The 15,988-nt window shown below is 41.1% G+C and overlaps 1 protein-coding gene across 1 annotated transcript in view; it reads right to left on the bottom strand.

Moving 5' to 3' along the window:
* Positions 1–15,733, bottom strand: part of rsrc1 (arginine/serine-rich coiled-coil 1) — a 179,031-nt gene extending 163,298 nt beyond the window's left edge. The window contains exons 1-3 of the mRNA XM_038298615.1: positions 15,610–15,733; positions 15,063–15,245; positions 6,987–7,109 (exon numbers count right to left, since the gene is read on the bottom strand). Of these exons, the coding sequence (XP_038154543.1) occupies positions 6,987–7,109; positions 15,063–15,229 (290 nt within the window). The 5' untranslated portion in view covers positions 15,230–15,245; positions 15,610–15,733. The remainder of the gene's footprint in view (positions 1–6,986; positions 7,110–15,062; positions 15,246–15,609) is intronic.
* Between the last annotated feature and the right edge of the window lie 255 nt (positions 15,734–15,988).

Genomic DNA, 15,988 nt, shown 5'->3' with positions numbered 1-15,988 from the left:
TTTCATAGATGAAAGCAAGTTCACTCTAAGCTGCAGCGAAAGATGTGCGAATTGCAAATGGTTTAGTGTGATTGCTTTAGTGGTCACTCCTGTTGATCTGGAAGGCATATTGGGATGAAATCTAGACCCCTTAGTTGCTAGAGCAATGTGTCCTGGGTCCTCCTGGTGTATGATAATGGTCGGCCAGAGATGGGCATTGTGGAGTCCCCAAGTCATCTCCAATGCCATGTATCAGTTCTGCCCAACCACTAAACCAGGTGAGTCCAACCTGTACAATCAACAGAATTGTGCTGATTGAGCCCTCCTGGTTCAGTGGCTAGCCAAAACAAATACATGGTATGGGGACGTCTTGGAGACTCCACAATGCCCGTCTCTGTAGCCGGCCTAAAGTAGCAAAATTACATAGGCAGTGCCTGACCTAAAGCTAATAGAACATCACTGGTACAAGTGGTAAATCCAAACAACACCACCAAGTTGCATCCACACCATTTTAGGACAGTGGTTTTGAACTCCATACGTCCATATCTGCTACCCTCCAACTTGTAGGCACATCCCTGCTCAGACAAATCTGAATCAATTGATTTGATAATTACTAGGTCTTTACCAAGCCTGACGGCATGATAAGGACATAATCGGGCGTTTGATTTAGCTGTGTTGGAATAGAGAAATATCAGAAAGTTGCAGGGTCGTAGATCTAAAGGCCTGCATTTGGAAACCTTGTCTTGCCTTGTCTTAGTATCTGGGAGGATACTGCAGAGTTTCTGGAGTGGCATCAGAATTGCATGTTTATTTCTGAAACATTGTTTTCTACCTATGACTTAAAGATAACTACTTTCTTTTTTAGAAAACAGGGGTAGAGTGACTAACCAAGGGCTAATAAGCTTTACTTACCAATGATGTTTCCAGATATGATTGCAGTAGGGGAGGGTACATCATTTGAAGAAAAACTAGTCTTTGTTTGAGCCCATTTCATTCCATAACCTGTTTGAGAGGAGTGGCTGATGAATGTTGTGAGGGGAATTTTCTGTTGTGTGTCTGCATTGTACTCAGTGCAGACTCTACAGTTAGGTTGCTACCCGGGGGAGCAGGCCGGTGTGTTGCAAGCCTGCAGGATGCAGGAGTGTGAAGGGAAAGGGGAGCAGTTTGGCAGGAGTGAGAGGAGAGCGGAGGGAGGGGGGCGGCTTTCCTCTGGCGGTGGAGGGGAACACTGCTTGCGGCGAGAAAGGGATGAAAGAGGCTGTCTGTGTCAGTCACTTATTCCTCCCTTTGGTAAATAAAGGTTTCTGACAACAAAGCTGAGCAGCGCTTGACTGGCCTTTACAACAGATAAATAAAAACGACAACACAGAAAGAGAGCAAGACGGAGAGAGGGAGGAAAAGAGAGGCGCAACAACAAACGCGTTCAGATCTTACGACTGGAAGCATGTTGATTTTTATGGAGTAGAGAAGACGTAGCTGAACCAAACCAGGTCATCTTTCAGTTTAAATCAACCCTCTGCAGGTCCAGTAATAGGGAAAGAAGGAAGAAAGGGCAGAATGTCATCTTGTGGAAAGGGGAGAAGAGAAGATGTTGAGAGGCCATGGGATAACAGACAGGTGGAATATAAAAAAAAAAAAACAGCCTTGAGCTCGCACTCAAACTCCAGTAGCAACACTCCAACACACTTTAGTCCAATAGAAGATGAATACACACACATATGAGAACACTATGCGTTTATGTGGGTTCCTAGAAAGAAGGTAGATTTAAACTTTTCTTGTTTTGCTCTTGATTTTATTATCCATCCATCAGCACCTCTATCAGTTGCGTGTGGTTCTCCAGAAACAACACAACCACTCAGAATTCACTTGTCATGTCCTCAAAACACACTCAGGGCTGTTTCCTGGTGAGGCCAGAAACACCCAAACCCACCTGCTACACTGCATTCGCACACTGATTTCTGTAAATAAAGACATGACGGACACTAATGTGGTATCTCACTCTGGCTTGGAAGGGGAGCCGGTGATCGAGGCTGAGGAGCTTTAACGTTCGTCGACAATATGGTGGTTCCCCATCCGAGTTCAATCTTCTCACACTCAACCAGCTGGCCTGTTCTTTCCTCTCTCTCTCTCCTTAGGCCCTAGCTGCACCACCCTTCAGTTCCTCACCTCCGCTCTCTCCAATCCCGAGCAGCCTAGATGACCTTTTGCACTCTTACATTGGAGCACGGCAGAAAAAGCTATCTAGCAGATGTACGACACCTCATCTCATACAGGGGGAAAATTGCTGTGTGAAATAAATACCAGGCCATTGCTCAACTGCGTGTGTGTGAGTGTGTGTGCATGCATGCTTGGAGCTTTACTTTGGCCTCGCAGAGAGCAGAGGTGGAGTTACACAACAGTGATATCACAAAAAGTACCCATGGTGGTACTAAGCAAACAAATCAAACCAAGAAAAAGAGCTTCTTCGCATTTAGGTTTCTGCTCAAGCACCTCTGCCGGTCGACATGCATGAAAGTTTTTAATGCCCAGAGTTCCTCCTAGGCCGCCCTAACAACACTTTTTACTGTGAAAATTAGAAGTTGGGAGGAAGACATAAAAGTTAGACATTTCTGCTTCAATGAGGTTTTAAAGTGTAAAAAGAAGCACCGTAGATGTAAATAGCTATTCAAAAGGATGGCTTCTCATCCATGTTAGTTTCTTTATTAAGTGTAAAAAAATCAAATATCAAAAAGCTTTAGAGGTTATTTCTAATTTTCATCCAGTACAAACACACCTTCTGCTTATTTCCAGGAAAAAAGTCCAAATTACCTCTGGAATAAATGCAGCTTTTATACTGAACCAATTATATCAAATCAAGTTAAGTACAACTTCTATTTTTTCAATATTATAATTTAGGGTTTTCCTTAGATAAAAGAGATGTTAACTTTACACTGAAATCTGACTTGATCATTGTTTGGAGCCACTTCATAAACCTAACAACAGAAAAATCACTTGTTCTGATTTCAATCAAAATTATGAGCAGAATTCAGGCTAAAATGGAACAATTAACTAATTGAACTACTGCATTCAGTTTAGGATGTTTAACATAGAATTGTACAGATACCTAAAATTATTTTCTGAACTTAATCACAGAATAATTGGAGCGATTTAGTCCTCAGCCATCATTTTGCTTTAACTAGGCCCTCCTTTTGACCTCTACCTCACAGGTGGCTGAATGTGGGTGTCTGATTCAGCGTGCTGGTTGATGCGTTTGCCATCTCCCTAGAGGGAAAGACTGATAATTAAAGGTCTATTTCTCCTTTGACTGAAGACAGCAACCTAGCTATGAAGGTACTCCAGTGCTTGCGTGGCCAAACCCTGACGCCAGCACTTTGACCTGCTAACTCAACACACCTCTAAAATATTCATGAAGTAAATCAGTGCGTGTGTTCCAGAAGTAAAAGCTAATCTATGTGTGCACACCTGACAAAGCCTCCGCCTAAATGGTCAAGCCGTGGGTTTGTTGTGGCAGAGATTCCTCCTCACCTTCCGTTAGAGCTGTCAGAGAGTTGCGAATGAGCACCTGCAGAGATTGACTGACAGAGCCACACACATTTAACCCCTGCTGCGGTCGCCATTAGAAGCTGAGCACTACAGCTCACCTAAAGAAGAGCCTGTGATCCAGCTGTGATGAGAGGCTGTGTCGTCTTTGTTGCACTGATCACATCGCTGTACTCTGCAGCTGCCAGGCTCCACACTGCTCTCCCCCAGCGGACTATTCGCTGACATCCCCCTAACCCCCCATATGAGCATGCATTCACAGAAATCTGCACATACGTGCATCAGCCTCCCACATGAAGCACCCCCACCCCCCCTCCCACACACACACACAAACTGCCTGATATGCCTGCTCACATCAAAGAGAATAAACATTAATGGCAAATAGGTAATCTGTTCCTCTTGTCTGTTTTACATTTCATGGCAAGACTGACTGCCTCTGGGGGGACCTGGCACTTTTCTGATTGAGGGCAGGAATTAAAAGGAGGAAGGGAGAGAAGACAGGCAGGTAGCTCAAATAAATAGTAAACATGTGATGGAGCATTATTCTTATTTCATGGATCTCTTTATTTTTTATTGATAGGCGAGAGATCCAAAAGAGGGTAATAAGAATCCTCGCTTCAACCCAGACTGGCCAAATGTGCTCCTAATCTCTCCTCCAGGAATATCTGATGTGGACCTTATTATTCTCCTTTCTTCTGAATAATATCCCCTCTCCGGTCTATCCCTTCCTCCCCGAGCTGCTCGCTTTCCCAACTGAAGCTGTGCTTTTCCCAATTCTCCTCCAACTTTTCATCTCCTTTCCTTTTCTCCTGTCACCATCTCCAAGCTGCTCCTTCACGTTTTGGAGGTGGAGCCGGGCGGGTGTGCGTGGCCAGGTGCGGCGTGGCAGGCACCTCATATCCTGTCTAAGTATCAATCACAAGGTCCTGTCCCCTCAATTCTCCTCTGATCCATCAGCGAGCCTCTCAGCTAACCCAAGCAACCCTACCCACACATGCACTGACAAATGGTGCTCAGAGAATTGTGCACATCCAGTTTCTTTCATTAAACTCACTGTGGGTTGGCTCGGCTGTGTCCAACATAGACATAGAGGCTTCTAAAGGGAAGATTCTTCCTCATAAAGACGCCTTTATCAAGTACTGAAAGCGACATAAAGCTGGAACAATTAAGACAAATGATGAACCAAACAGCATTCGGATAACTTTTTAAAGACGATTGCTGATCAGCGTAAGAAGACAAGTGTGATTTTGGTGGTATAATAATATTAATGATATAATAATATTACCACAGGTTAGCACAGAAAAAATGAACGCATATAATAACAACTACAGTCGCTTAGGAAATGATTATTATTTTGATTACTGATTTTCAAGTAATCAAAAAAGCAGCACTAATTCAATGGGCAAAATAATTCTGAGCATGCAATGAGGAGATTGCAAGTGCAAAACTTAAAGTGTCAGAAATGGTTCTGTTCCGGTCCAATAAAATTTGCAAATTGTTTGTGCTGCTGAGAGTATGAGAGCGACTGTTAAAGAAAGATGAGGTTCAAAACCCTGGTGATGAAGGAAATAATGATATAGTTGTGTTAAAAAATAAAGACAACAATTATAATGATAACATTATTTATTGTGGATTTTACAAAAGTATTATAAAAAAATATAAAATAAAAAAATATATATAAAGATAAGATTAAACACCCTTCATAAACACTGGAAAATATTGTTTTGTCTATTCCTTGATAGAGTATGGTTCTTCCCTTTGGAAGCTGTACATGCATGTTTGGTGTGAAGGATTTCTGTTGACTCAATGATCGATGCAATCAGCTGGTTTTCCTTAGATAGAAAACTTTGAACCAATCTGACTGTACGATCTGGTTAAATTCTCTCTTTAAAAGGACATTAGATTACATGTGTTGTGAATTGGTGCTACATAAATAAATTAAATTGAATTTTTGAAGACTCACACCAGCATTTCAAATGCCATTTAGCTACAGCTGATAGCAACTAGACCTACTTTCTGATTATTAAGCGAACCAATACTCATCCGCTTGGGAGAAATTAAATAGATCATTAATCTACAGATGTTGGGGTGTCACAAAGTCAAGCAAAAACAACAACAAATAAATGCATTTTGCATAAAGTCTTAAATCCCATCCTACATCTTGGAACATTTCAAATCTGGCATCTTTTACATAAATATACACTGCCTGTACAAATCAGGCTGCAACAGAAGAACTGTACTTTTTTATTGATTTATATTTAATATTTAAACATTTTAAACAAAACATGTTGCATTGATTGCCATACCAAGACAAGAAACAGGGATATGGATCATTCTATATATAAAGACTTGAGCTGCCATCACTCAGCAGCAAAAATTCATTAGTAAAGCTCCCATTTTCTACCTTCCTACCTCCATCTCGAGGCACCCCAATATTTCCTCTCAGTGATGCCGGCCTGCCCACCTGCTCCTCGCTCTCCGTTAAGCCGATTACACAACGGAGCCCTTCTAATCACAGCGCAGCATTTTGCAAACACAGACGTTGTAGACTGTAGTCCTAAATCTCCCCAAATCCCCTCCACCTTTCATCTCACCACACACCAGCTATGCCACTTTTCAACGATGTTTTAATCGCCGGCCATTCTACAGAGTGATCAACAAGGCAGAGAGCCGGGGGACGAAAAAGCAAAATGTGCGCTCATCTGAATCCCCTCGGCACTGAGGTTCGTTGCTTGTTCTGTGGCTGGAAAAAGTGTGGTCTCATTTCATGACACCATTAACCACACGTGTCAAAGCACCTCCGTGGTATATTCCACTCACCCCAAAATCTCTGTAATGAAGATATTAAAACAGTTTTTCCCTTTGTGATTAAAATGATTGCTGCTCTCCCCCGCAGCCATACACAAGTAAACAAAGGGCCTTGCTCGCGCATATATTACGGAAACCTTTCCTCCAATTGTACATCTGTGCATGTTTTTGTGAGTTTCAGGCATCATGTGTGTGAGAGGGATTTAAAAAACAGAAGAGTTTACTGGTTCATTAGCAACAGATTAGTGATGCTAATGACATGAATCACCATACAGAGAAATTCTGAAAGGGATGCTGGACTCTTTCTGGCTTTAGATTTGTGAACACATACTACACATGTGTGTAGATGTTTACACATTAGTTTTTCATGATTAACCCTTTCTTTAAGAGATCAAAAAGAAGAAAAAAGGAGAGATACACTTGAATAATAATTATATTTCATGTCTCTATGAAAGCATGGTAATTTTGCAATAGAATCAATGACTGAAAGAAGAGATGTATTTGGCAGAGAAATTGGAGTTAGTTGGGCATATGTGCTATATCTCTGCTTTATTAACACAAACACACAGCAAGGGCAACGAAGACTGCCTGCATACATAAGTATGCGATACTAAGACAAGAGTTTTTATGTCCAAATATCTGGAAAAAACATGTGCTACCTTCTGTCCCGACTGCGAGACCTGTGCGAGCGGTGGCTTCTTCCTTTATCTCTGTCTCCACTTCTGCTCCTCTTCCTGCGAGATGAACTTTGGGAGGAACTGCTGCTGGAGCGCCGTCGCCTCCTTAAGTGGACAGACACACAGAAAGTCAATTAATTCTATTACTGTTGACGGTTTAAACAAAAAAAAAGCAATCAGCTGATGAAGATTCTCAGTCATCCAGGTCATAGTCATTCCGTAAAAGTTCAAAAAGTCCACTGGATTTGGTATCCAAAGTTTGAAGATGTTTCGTTACCTCTCCACGAAGCTTTCTCAATTCAACTGAATTGAGAAAGCGAAACGTCTTCGGCGAAACGTCTTCAAACTTTGGAAACCAAGTACAGGATTTTTTGAACTTTTACGGAATAAAAAAAGCAATCAAACAGAGAGCAACGGATTGAAAGTTGTTTCCCATTCCACAGGCAATAAAACTTACATTTTTTGTTAGGATCTTCAAATCTAGCTTCCTCTGCCCACATCTAGGTATTATGTTCTTCAAGTTTTCAAACAAATCGTCAAGGATTTTATGAAGCTGTGCCTGTTCATTAAGTGTGATGACCTAAATGTAGCTTTAGTCCTAAGTGCTCTTGGTGGTTGTTAAGAACTAAAAAGTTATATATCAGCTTTGGTGAAACAAAAGGAGAGATATTTATAATAAAGCAATTTATATGCATGAAACAAGTGGAGCAATATAGCAATTGCCGTACTGCTCTACTTGTGAAAGTAAAATCTGTTGGGCTCTTTTTGGCATCAAGACAATTATTCTTATTGCCACACTGCCAGACAGGACACTGTTAAAAAAAAAAAAACTAAAAAGGTCCTTTTAAAACAGACCATAAAGCTGGTGGGAAATTATTTTCTTTTTATCTCAAAACTCAAGACTTATAAACTGTGGTGTATAATTGTGTTCAGCCTCTTTACTCTGTTGCCCATAAATGTGTTCAGATTTGCAAAGACCACTGTGTGGTTTATGCAAGGCAATTTCATTTATATAGCACAATTGAGTGTCAAGACAATTCCAAGTACATCAGGAGAAAAGGGACACAGAGGAAACAGTTTAATTAAATAGTTAAATAAATACATTAAAATAAGAGAAATATAAAACAATATATGATTATTTGAAAAAAAGCTAAAACTATTAAGAAAACGGAATGAAAGTTAGACTACAAACTTCTGGTTTTACAAAGAAGACTTGAACCAGGAGACTTGAGATGTCAATCTGGTTGATGCACTGACAACTAGTCTGTAATGCATCTTGGAGCAAAGCTATTCAGTGCTTTAAAGACAAACAGAAGTGTTTTAAAGTCTATTCTTTGAGAGACAGTGAGTCATTCTAATGATGATGTGCTCCACTTTCTTAGTTTTAGTGAGGATGTGGGCAACAGCATTCTGGATTAAATGTAGCTGTTGATCGAATATTTATCAGACCTGTGAAGTCACCATTACAGTAATCAATTCTACTAAAAAAGAACGCATCAATTAGTCTTTCAAAGTCCTGCTGATCTGTAGTCCTTTCATCCTGGAGACTTTGATTGGCTGATAAAGCCCCCTGTCACAATTTGAGGATTTAGCCAGGGTATGCCAGGCGTACGAAAAATCTGGCAAAAGAGCTTGCATACGTTGGATAAGTTATGGGTGCGTTTCGTATATAGTTATGAGCACGCTGAAGCATTCTGGCACATGTCGACATACGTCGAGTACATCTACATATGCCAGTATATGCTCATACTTGGGGAATAAGTTACAGGTAAGTTATTTGATCGTTGACGTTAAGTGTAAGTTACTCATAAGTCGTGGTGTCCAGCTTATCCAAAGCCTATGAGTAACTTGTCCATAACCTATGATTAACTTATCAAGAACTTATCTCCGACGCATATCAATGAATTTGATATGTTCCAGACGACCACTGAATGTGTTTCTAACTTGTAGCTACTGTTTAATGGCATATTGGCAGCATTTTGGTATAAAATGGGGTTCACAGGAGAAAAGCCTCAGTACTATTCCAGACGTTCCACAAGAGATGGAGGATCCGGCAAGTCTAAGATGGGAATACATACTAACTTTTCTCCAACATCAGCATCTAATCAATTTGACTCTGTAACAGTTGTTGGGTGAGCAAGCTTGTGAGTGTGATGGATCATCCCTGCGTTCACGCCCACGGCCACGACCAACAAATTTCCCAAACTTCCTAAACTTCCACAGAGCTCAATCTGCTGCAACTAAAAACCTTCTTTCTTTCTTTCTTTTTATTTTTTTCTTTTGGCTTACGGTAAACAGCTGCTAGGTTAATTCCCGGATCAAAGAAATCTTTTTATGCAGGCCGGGAACCTCAGGGTGCATTGCTGGACATAAGTTCTGGACTTGTTATGAATACTCTGTTTACGCCAAAAATTTAAAAAAATACATAGAAAGTTCAATGTATGCCAGCAACTTTTGAAGATTCCGGGACGTCAGGCATAGGCTGGCTAAATCGTCAAGGTGTGACAGGGGCTGAAGAGGCTGATTTTATGTCTTTATGATAATTTGAAGGTTTGGGACCGAGTCCATCACTACACTCAGATTTGGAGACTGATTGATGCTTTCTGTGTTAACTGAAGCTATGTGCTAACCTTTGATCACTCATCTTTTGGTTAAAATTTTGGCACATCTATGCATTGATTTCTTTTATGTATTTGCCCAACACTTGAATGGTCATTTATTCACCAGTTTCCTGCAGCTCATGTGAAATGTTTCCATTAAGTCAAAAAATAAATGTGTGCAAAGCCTTAAATTTCAAAAGTAAACAGCTCTGATAGCAACTTTGCATTAGTAAACGCTCTCATCCATAGCCTAAGGCTGCAAAACCGTGCTGGCTGCACTACAGCTCCTCCACAGGGGCCCTTTGGTGCTCTTCACTTCAGCTACAGCAGCCTGTTTAGTAACTATTTTTCCCAAACACCACTAACAAAATGTTTCTATTGATATCATGGAGTGGGAGGCATTGACGGGGGTGAATGTAAATGCAGAAACCTCCGTCCTGTACTCCACAAACAGTTTGTGCAATATTCATTATCTGAAGTCTCTCCTTTTGTTTCACTAAAGCTAAAATAACCAAGTCTTCCAAAGCGTATGTTAGAACACACACTGACTCCTGTGGGACCTCGACAAGATAGAGAAGGGGAAGAGAAAAGGGCTAGCAATACAAATAACACAGAAGCTGAACTATCAAACTAAATTTGTACCACTTAGAGCAGCGTAGCAAAGATCCATTAGTATTCTAAAGGCTGGATCCCGAGAGCGAAGCCTTATGAAATCACTTCCACAGCTGCTCCGACAGAACCACTTCACACATCCCACTGAAGACAAGCACGCACGGGTGTGCAGAGTTTTACTTGGAAGGTGCCTTTTGCTCACACATTTTCACAAAATGTCACAAAGAACTTAACTTCCACAGAGTCCCGGGGAAATTTCAAAGAAAACTCTTAGGTGGCAGCTAATTCTTAGTTGGCACTTTCAAAATCAGCTGCCGTGTCTCTTATTCGTTCTCAAACACTTTTCAACATCTTGCTCCCCTTTTACACAGACGTATACACAGAAACGGTTGCAATCACTCTCCTTACATACACATGTTAATCATGTGGTTGGGATGTCACCCACCCAGAACGTAAGCCCTTTCTTTAACACAAGTGAGGTCACTTTTTGTGGCTTTAGCGGGTGTGTGTCCATGTATGTGTGTTCTTTTTCTGTCTATTTAAAGTAACTGTTTCCCACAGATGCACCAAACAAACACAAGGTCTTGGTTAATTGATCAAATGTGCAGCTAATTGATGAGGGATTTACACTGCCCATCCAGACCTACTTTGTCCAGGCTAGCAATGACTTCCCATCAGTGGTAATGGACCTTGACAAGGTGTCGTAAATAACTACCAAAACTGGCCTTGTCTGAGCAACAGAGGCAGCCATGTGTTTTTGTTGAAGGAAGGAAGGAAGGAAGGAAGGAAGGAAGGAAGGAAGGAAGGAAGGAAGGAAGGAAGGAAGGAAGGAAGGAAGGAAGGAAGGAAGGAAGGAAGGAAGGAAGGAAGGAAGGAAGGAAGGAAGGAAGGAAGGAAGGAAGGAAGGAAGGAAGGAAGGAATTTTTTTCTGGTGCAGGACATCAACCAAACCACACCAACAACCAGGAACAACGGCAGACATGTTTCTTAGAGGAGGAACTAAATTGGAAGAAACCATTTTTAAAAGGATGTTCAGCTTCACAATAACAACAAGAAAAGGAAAATTTGGTTTAAAAAAACAGCTGATTAAGAAATACTTTTACCAATAAATACAGAAAACAAACATTTCAATTCAAACCAAACAAATACTCAAACTCAATATAGAAAACACCATACATCAGATCAACCTCCCCCCCTTCAATTATCCAATGGTGCAGTCCTGTACACACCTGCTTGGAGAGTGAAACGGCAGAGGTGAGTATTTCACAATATTTTAACTCTTTAATCCATGAATTTCCCTTTTATGAAGAGTTAAACAAAAAAAAACAAAATATTGTAAAGTGAAAGCAATTTACCTTTTTACAAAAAGAAAACAAGATGCGGCCAACCAAAGAACCACAACCCAAAAAACTCCACTTCACCCAAAACAACAAAAATAAAACAATGTAGAAAACCAGACGCTGTGTTTAGCTGCTACTTTGGCCAATATACAGGTAACAATGGCTCATTGTTACAGAAACCATTAGAGCTCTAGTGCCCAATGCCTCAAGTTGAAAGCTTATATCATTTAATTCAGGTGTTAAAACTTCTCTAGATGTCCAAGACGCATGTACAAGGAAAATGTTGACAGAAGCACACGCTGGTAGGAACTACCCTTGATGTTTATTCTTTGTGAGTCTCTTGTGGGCAACAGCAGATGCAAGTCAGGGAAAGGTTTTACTTGGTAAATAAAGCCAGATAATGCTATTGTCAGGTGCCTCTGCACCATGTAGGGATCTAACACATAATTCAAAGGGGTTCAAAGTTTGGTGAATCTTACCATTTGTTCCAGGAGCTGCACCCACACGAGGGTCCCTTTCAGTGCTCTCAAGTGATTATGTCAGAGTTAAGCTTTTCTGATTGCCTGATGCAGATCTTGCTTCTGCCACTTTGAACCAACTGTACCCATTTCAGAAACTTAAATTCTCCAAACCCAGCACACTGAACAAGCAAAATGTATCAAAAGGCACAGCAGCTGATGTATGAAAAGCATTGCAGGACGTCTTATGGGTCAAGATGGGCGTCCGCCACAAACTTTGCATAAAATCAAATGTACCCAAGATTCAAATTGCATCCGGTCTGAACAAACCATCACAGAAAAGGGTCTAGGGTTCAAATCCTGGCTGACATTTTCTATGGATTTTGTTTCAGACAGTCAAACATCAGACTTTTATTTATTGATTTCACTTACCTGCTGATTAAAATAAATTTTAATAGCCTCCTAAGGCATAGAAGCATCAAAAATAACATTGAACAATACTAAAAAGAGTGAATATTTTACCCATTCTGTTCTTTAACTACATCACTTCCAACTAGCTCTATTATCATTTCAACAAGTTTAATAAACAGAAACGATACAATATAACAAATTGCATATAAATAACAGTTTGCATTTTTATGTGTCTGTATGTTGACTAGCCCAAGCTGATAGAGGAAAAGCTGGAATATAACTAGACTAATGTGTTTCATAAGTGATCTGAATGTTATAATTAGTTTTATCCTCATATTGGCACAGGGTGTATGTTATTTGTCCACTCATTAACAGATGTAAACATTTGGACCTCTGCATGTTCTTAAATTTAACACCTGGTCACAGACTAAGTAAGTAATATTATGTCTTGACTAGGTATACCTAAAAATCATACTAGTCCAAACTTAACATTATTTCAACATCAGCTACTGTTCAAATGCATTGTTCAGTTTAAATACTCTGAAGGGCGACAGTGGCGTTGGATGTAGGAGTTTGCCCTGAAATCGAAGGGTTGACTGTTCAAGCCCCGACTCCGACTTTCAGTGTCCTTGGGCAAGACATTTCACCTGCATTGTCTACTGATGGTGGTCAGAGGGCCCGGTGGCGCCAGTGTACGGCAGCCCCGCTTCTGTCAGTGAGCCCCAGGGCAGCTGTGGCTACAATGTAGCTTGCCACTATCAGTGTGTGAGTGTGTGCGTGTGAATGGGTGAATGAATGTAGTGTAAAGCGCTTTGGTGCAGTCTCCTAACTTGAATAAACGCGCTATATAAGTGCATGCCATTTACCATTTACCAAGATTCAAGAGACTTTCTGTATAGATATTCCACAGGATGCATAGGTTGTCTAAATATTATGGGAAAATGGAAACAATTTTCGGCCCTGGCATTTTTCAGCACAGTCAAATGGGTAGCGTCTCAAATGTGAAACACAATACGAATACACATTGTGGATTAATCGATCTACCTTCAAGCATCACACGACAACCATCACCAAGTTTTCTATAATGCGGTTTTACTGGCTTTGGTTATTAACACGGACGCAACAGTGACTGCTGCTGCGTTACATCCACACTTGCACGAAGCCAGCCAGACACCCACTCACACATACTAGGTCTACAACGTAAGCCCGAGTGTTGTAAAAACACCAACATAAAACAATACAATATGGAATCCGACAGGCAGTTTTTCAAGAATATCTACATGAAAGTTCTGCGGTGTGTAAGCATTCACTGCGAGTCTAGGTGGCATGTGGGCAATGAAAGGGAATCATGTAAACAGATGCAAAACCCGATCATGCACCGCAACATATTTTTGCAAAATATAAGAGGAACATTGAAGTTTGGTTTAAAGTAAGTATTTTAGTTTTATTCTAATTTAGTTTGTTGCAAGGATTTTAAAGTTTGAAGAAATAGAAAATTACACCATACGCCAACCGTCACAAGGATGTGCATGACAAGGAAGGGCTACATATACTGCATGCATCATTAAGGTAGCTAACATTGTATTAGTTCTTGAGCTCCTTGAGTTATTTACTGTCACAGGTAAGTGCTTCGGCCGGACAGTAAAGGCGGATTTAGGCTGATTTATACTTCGAAACCAGGTCGTCTGCGTAGGTGTTGCAGTGAACAAAAAGCCATCCCCACCCCCACTGCAGGTACGGCGCTGCACCTCTCCCAAATCGTAACTGACCGCAGACAGTGCCGCAGACAGGAGGTTGGCCAGTTTTGTTTTCATGACCGAAATTGCGGAAAACGACTCGTGAAGTTGGACCAGCTAGAAGATCGAGGTGCGCGAGAACGCTGGGAGACTTTTTCCATTGGATCCCCGCTCTTTTTCGCCGTCACATCCCTCTGTTGTTGGACTAAGTTCACTCCCATTTCCTTGGCCGTATCTAGACCCACAGCATATAGCACAGACCATGGTTCAATATTGAGCATAAATCAAAAACGTCTGCGTCAAGCTCACTGCGACACACTGCTGCAGGAGTTTAACCAGGCCCTCGGACACTAGAATTAGGACCGTATCACAGATTACCAGTCCGAGCCTGCTTTGAAGCTTCTGTCTGAGCTCAGAATGTTATCTCTTCTTCCGTCTGTTGTCGGATGATTTGTCCCTCTGTTTAGGGCCCTCTGATCAAAACAAACATGGAGCAAGCTCTGGAGAGAGATGCGTGTCCACGTAGAAAAAATGTATCAACAATGCAGGGACTGGTGCTTAAAATTGGTGTTCTTCATAATGGCCAGTGGGATGGGCCGATCAGATGAAAGTCGGCCGATAACCAAGCATGGCCGATTGACCGGTTCAAGGCTAAAGGATAGTAAATAATGTGAGCACTTTTGACATCACTGGCATTGGTTTAAACACCTAAAGGGGGGATTGAAGGAAAGAACTGAGACTGAGCAAAACGGGAAAAAAAAGTGTGTGAGCCTAGTATGTTTTTTTTTTATTTCAAATAAACAGTGGTGTCAACATGCAGTAGCCTTTAGGTGATCCTATAGATGCATCCTAATTAAAGCCTCTGTTGTAAGGTACAGTCTCCATCTCTGTGATGTCTCACCTTCTGTCCTTGGAGCGGCTCCTGCGGCTGGATCTCCTGCTGCGGCTACTCCTCACCCGACTTCCAGAGGAGGAGGAAGAAGAGGAGGATGAGGATGAACGGCGACGTTGTTTTCTTTTCCTCCTGCTCCGACTGTCATCCTCGCTGTCAGAGGAACGCCGACCCATGCTGCTTATCGGTCAGCTGGAAATGAGGGGATCCAAAAGAACAGCCGTTACACACAACCATTGATTCAGCCCCTTTTCTCCTCTTAGTTATTTTATTCATTAAATGTCGCATTAGGATAGAGAGCCTGTTAGTCAAACATGTCAACAAGAAGGCTGTAATGACACTGTAGTAACACAATCCAATAAATCCTGTTAGATTAATAGATCTCTTTCATTTGTATTGAGGCTAAAGGCATGCTAACTGTGCTAACCAAACTAGCCTACAGCTAAAAACATCCGCGTTTTAAGTGAAGCATTTAACCTTCTTAGCGGTTTGGTTGCATGTCGTTTCGTTCGGTTAAAAAATTACATTCTAGGTCTTAATAGAAAGACAGACAAACCGAAACATGGAAGTCCCGCTCCTCTCTTTAACAACATTGAATTCCCCACATGCAGTGATAACCAGGCTTTACCAAACGATGAAGGAAACATCGATAGAATCCAGGCAGAGGAGATAAGCACAGCACAACCGATTCAAGCCTTTTCTGAGTCTCATTCTTTGGTGTTAAAAAAATATAGCATGTCGTTAGTATTACAGTAACACCGATATTTTTTGTCTCCTCTTAAAATAAAGACTTTAATAGCTTTTAAATTTTTTTATCAGAAGCTGCCTTAATGAACTTTAATTCAGTTTTTTTCTTTAAACACATTTGAATTACTTAGACTGAAGGAGCCCAAGGTTGCTTAGCGTCCTTAATATAATGTGGTTGCTATTTTTTT

Source organism: Cyprinodon tularosa, unplaced genomic scaffold, assembly GCF_016077235.1.
Source record: "Cyprinodon tularosa strain WSP-4 unplaced genomic scaffold, ASM1607723v1 ctg41, whole genome shotgun sequence".
Classification (NCBI taxonomy): domain Eukaryota; kingdom Metazoa; phylum Chordata; class Actinopteri; order Cyprinodontiformes; family Cyprinodontidae; genus Cyprinodon; species Cyprinodon tularosa.
The sequence above is the reverse complement of the archived record's forward strand: the minus strand, read 5'-3'. Positions and strand labels throughout refer to the sequence as shown.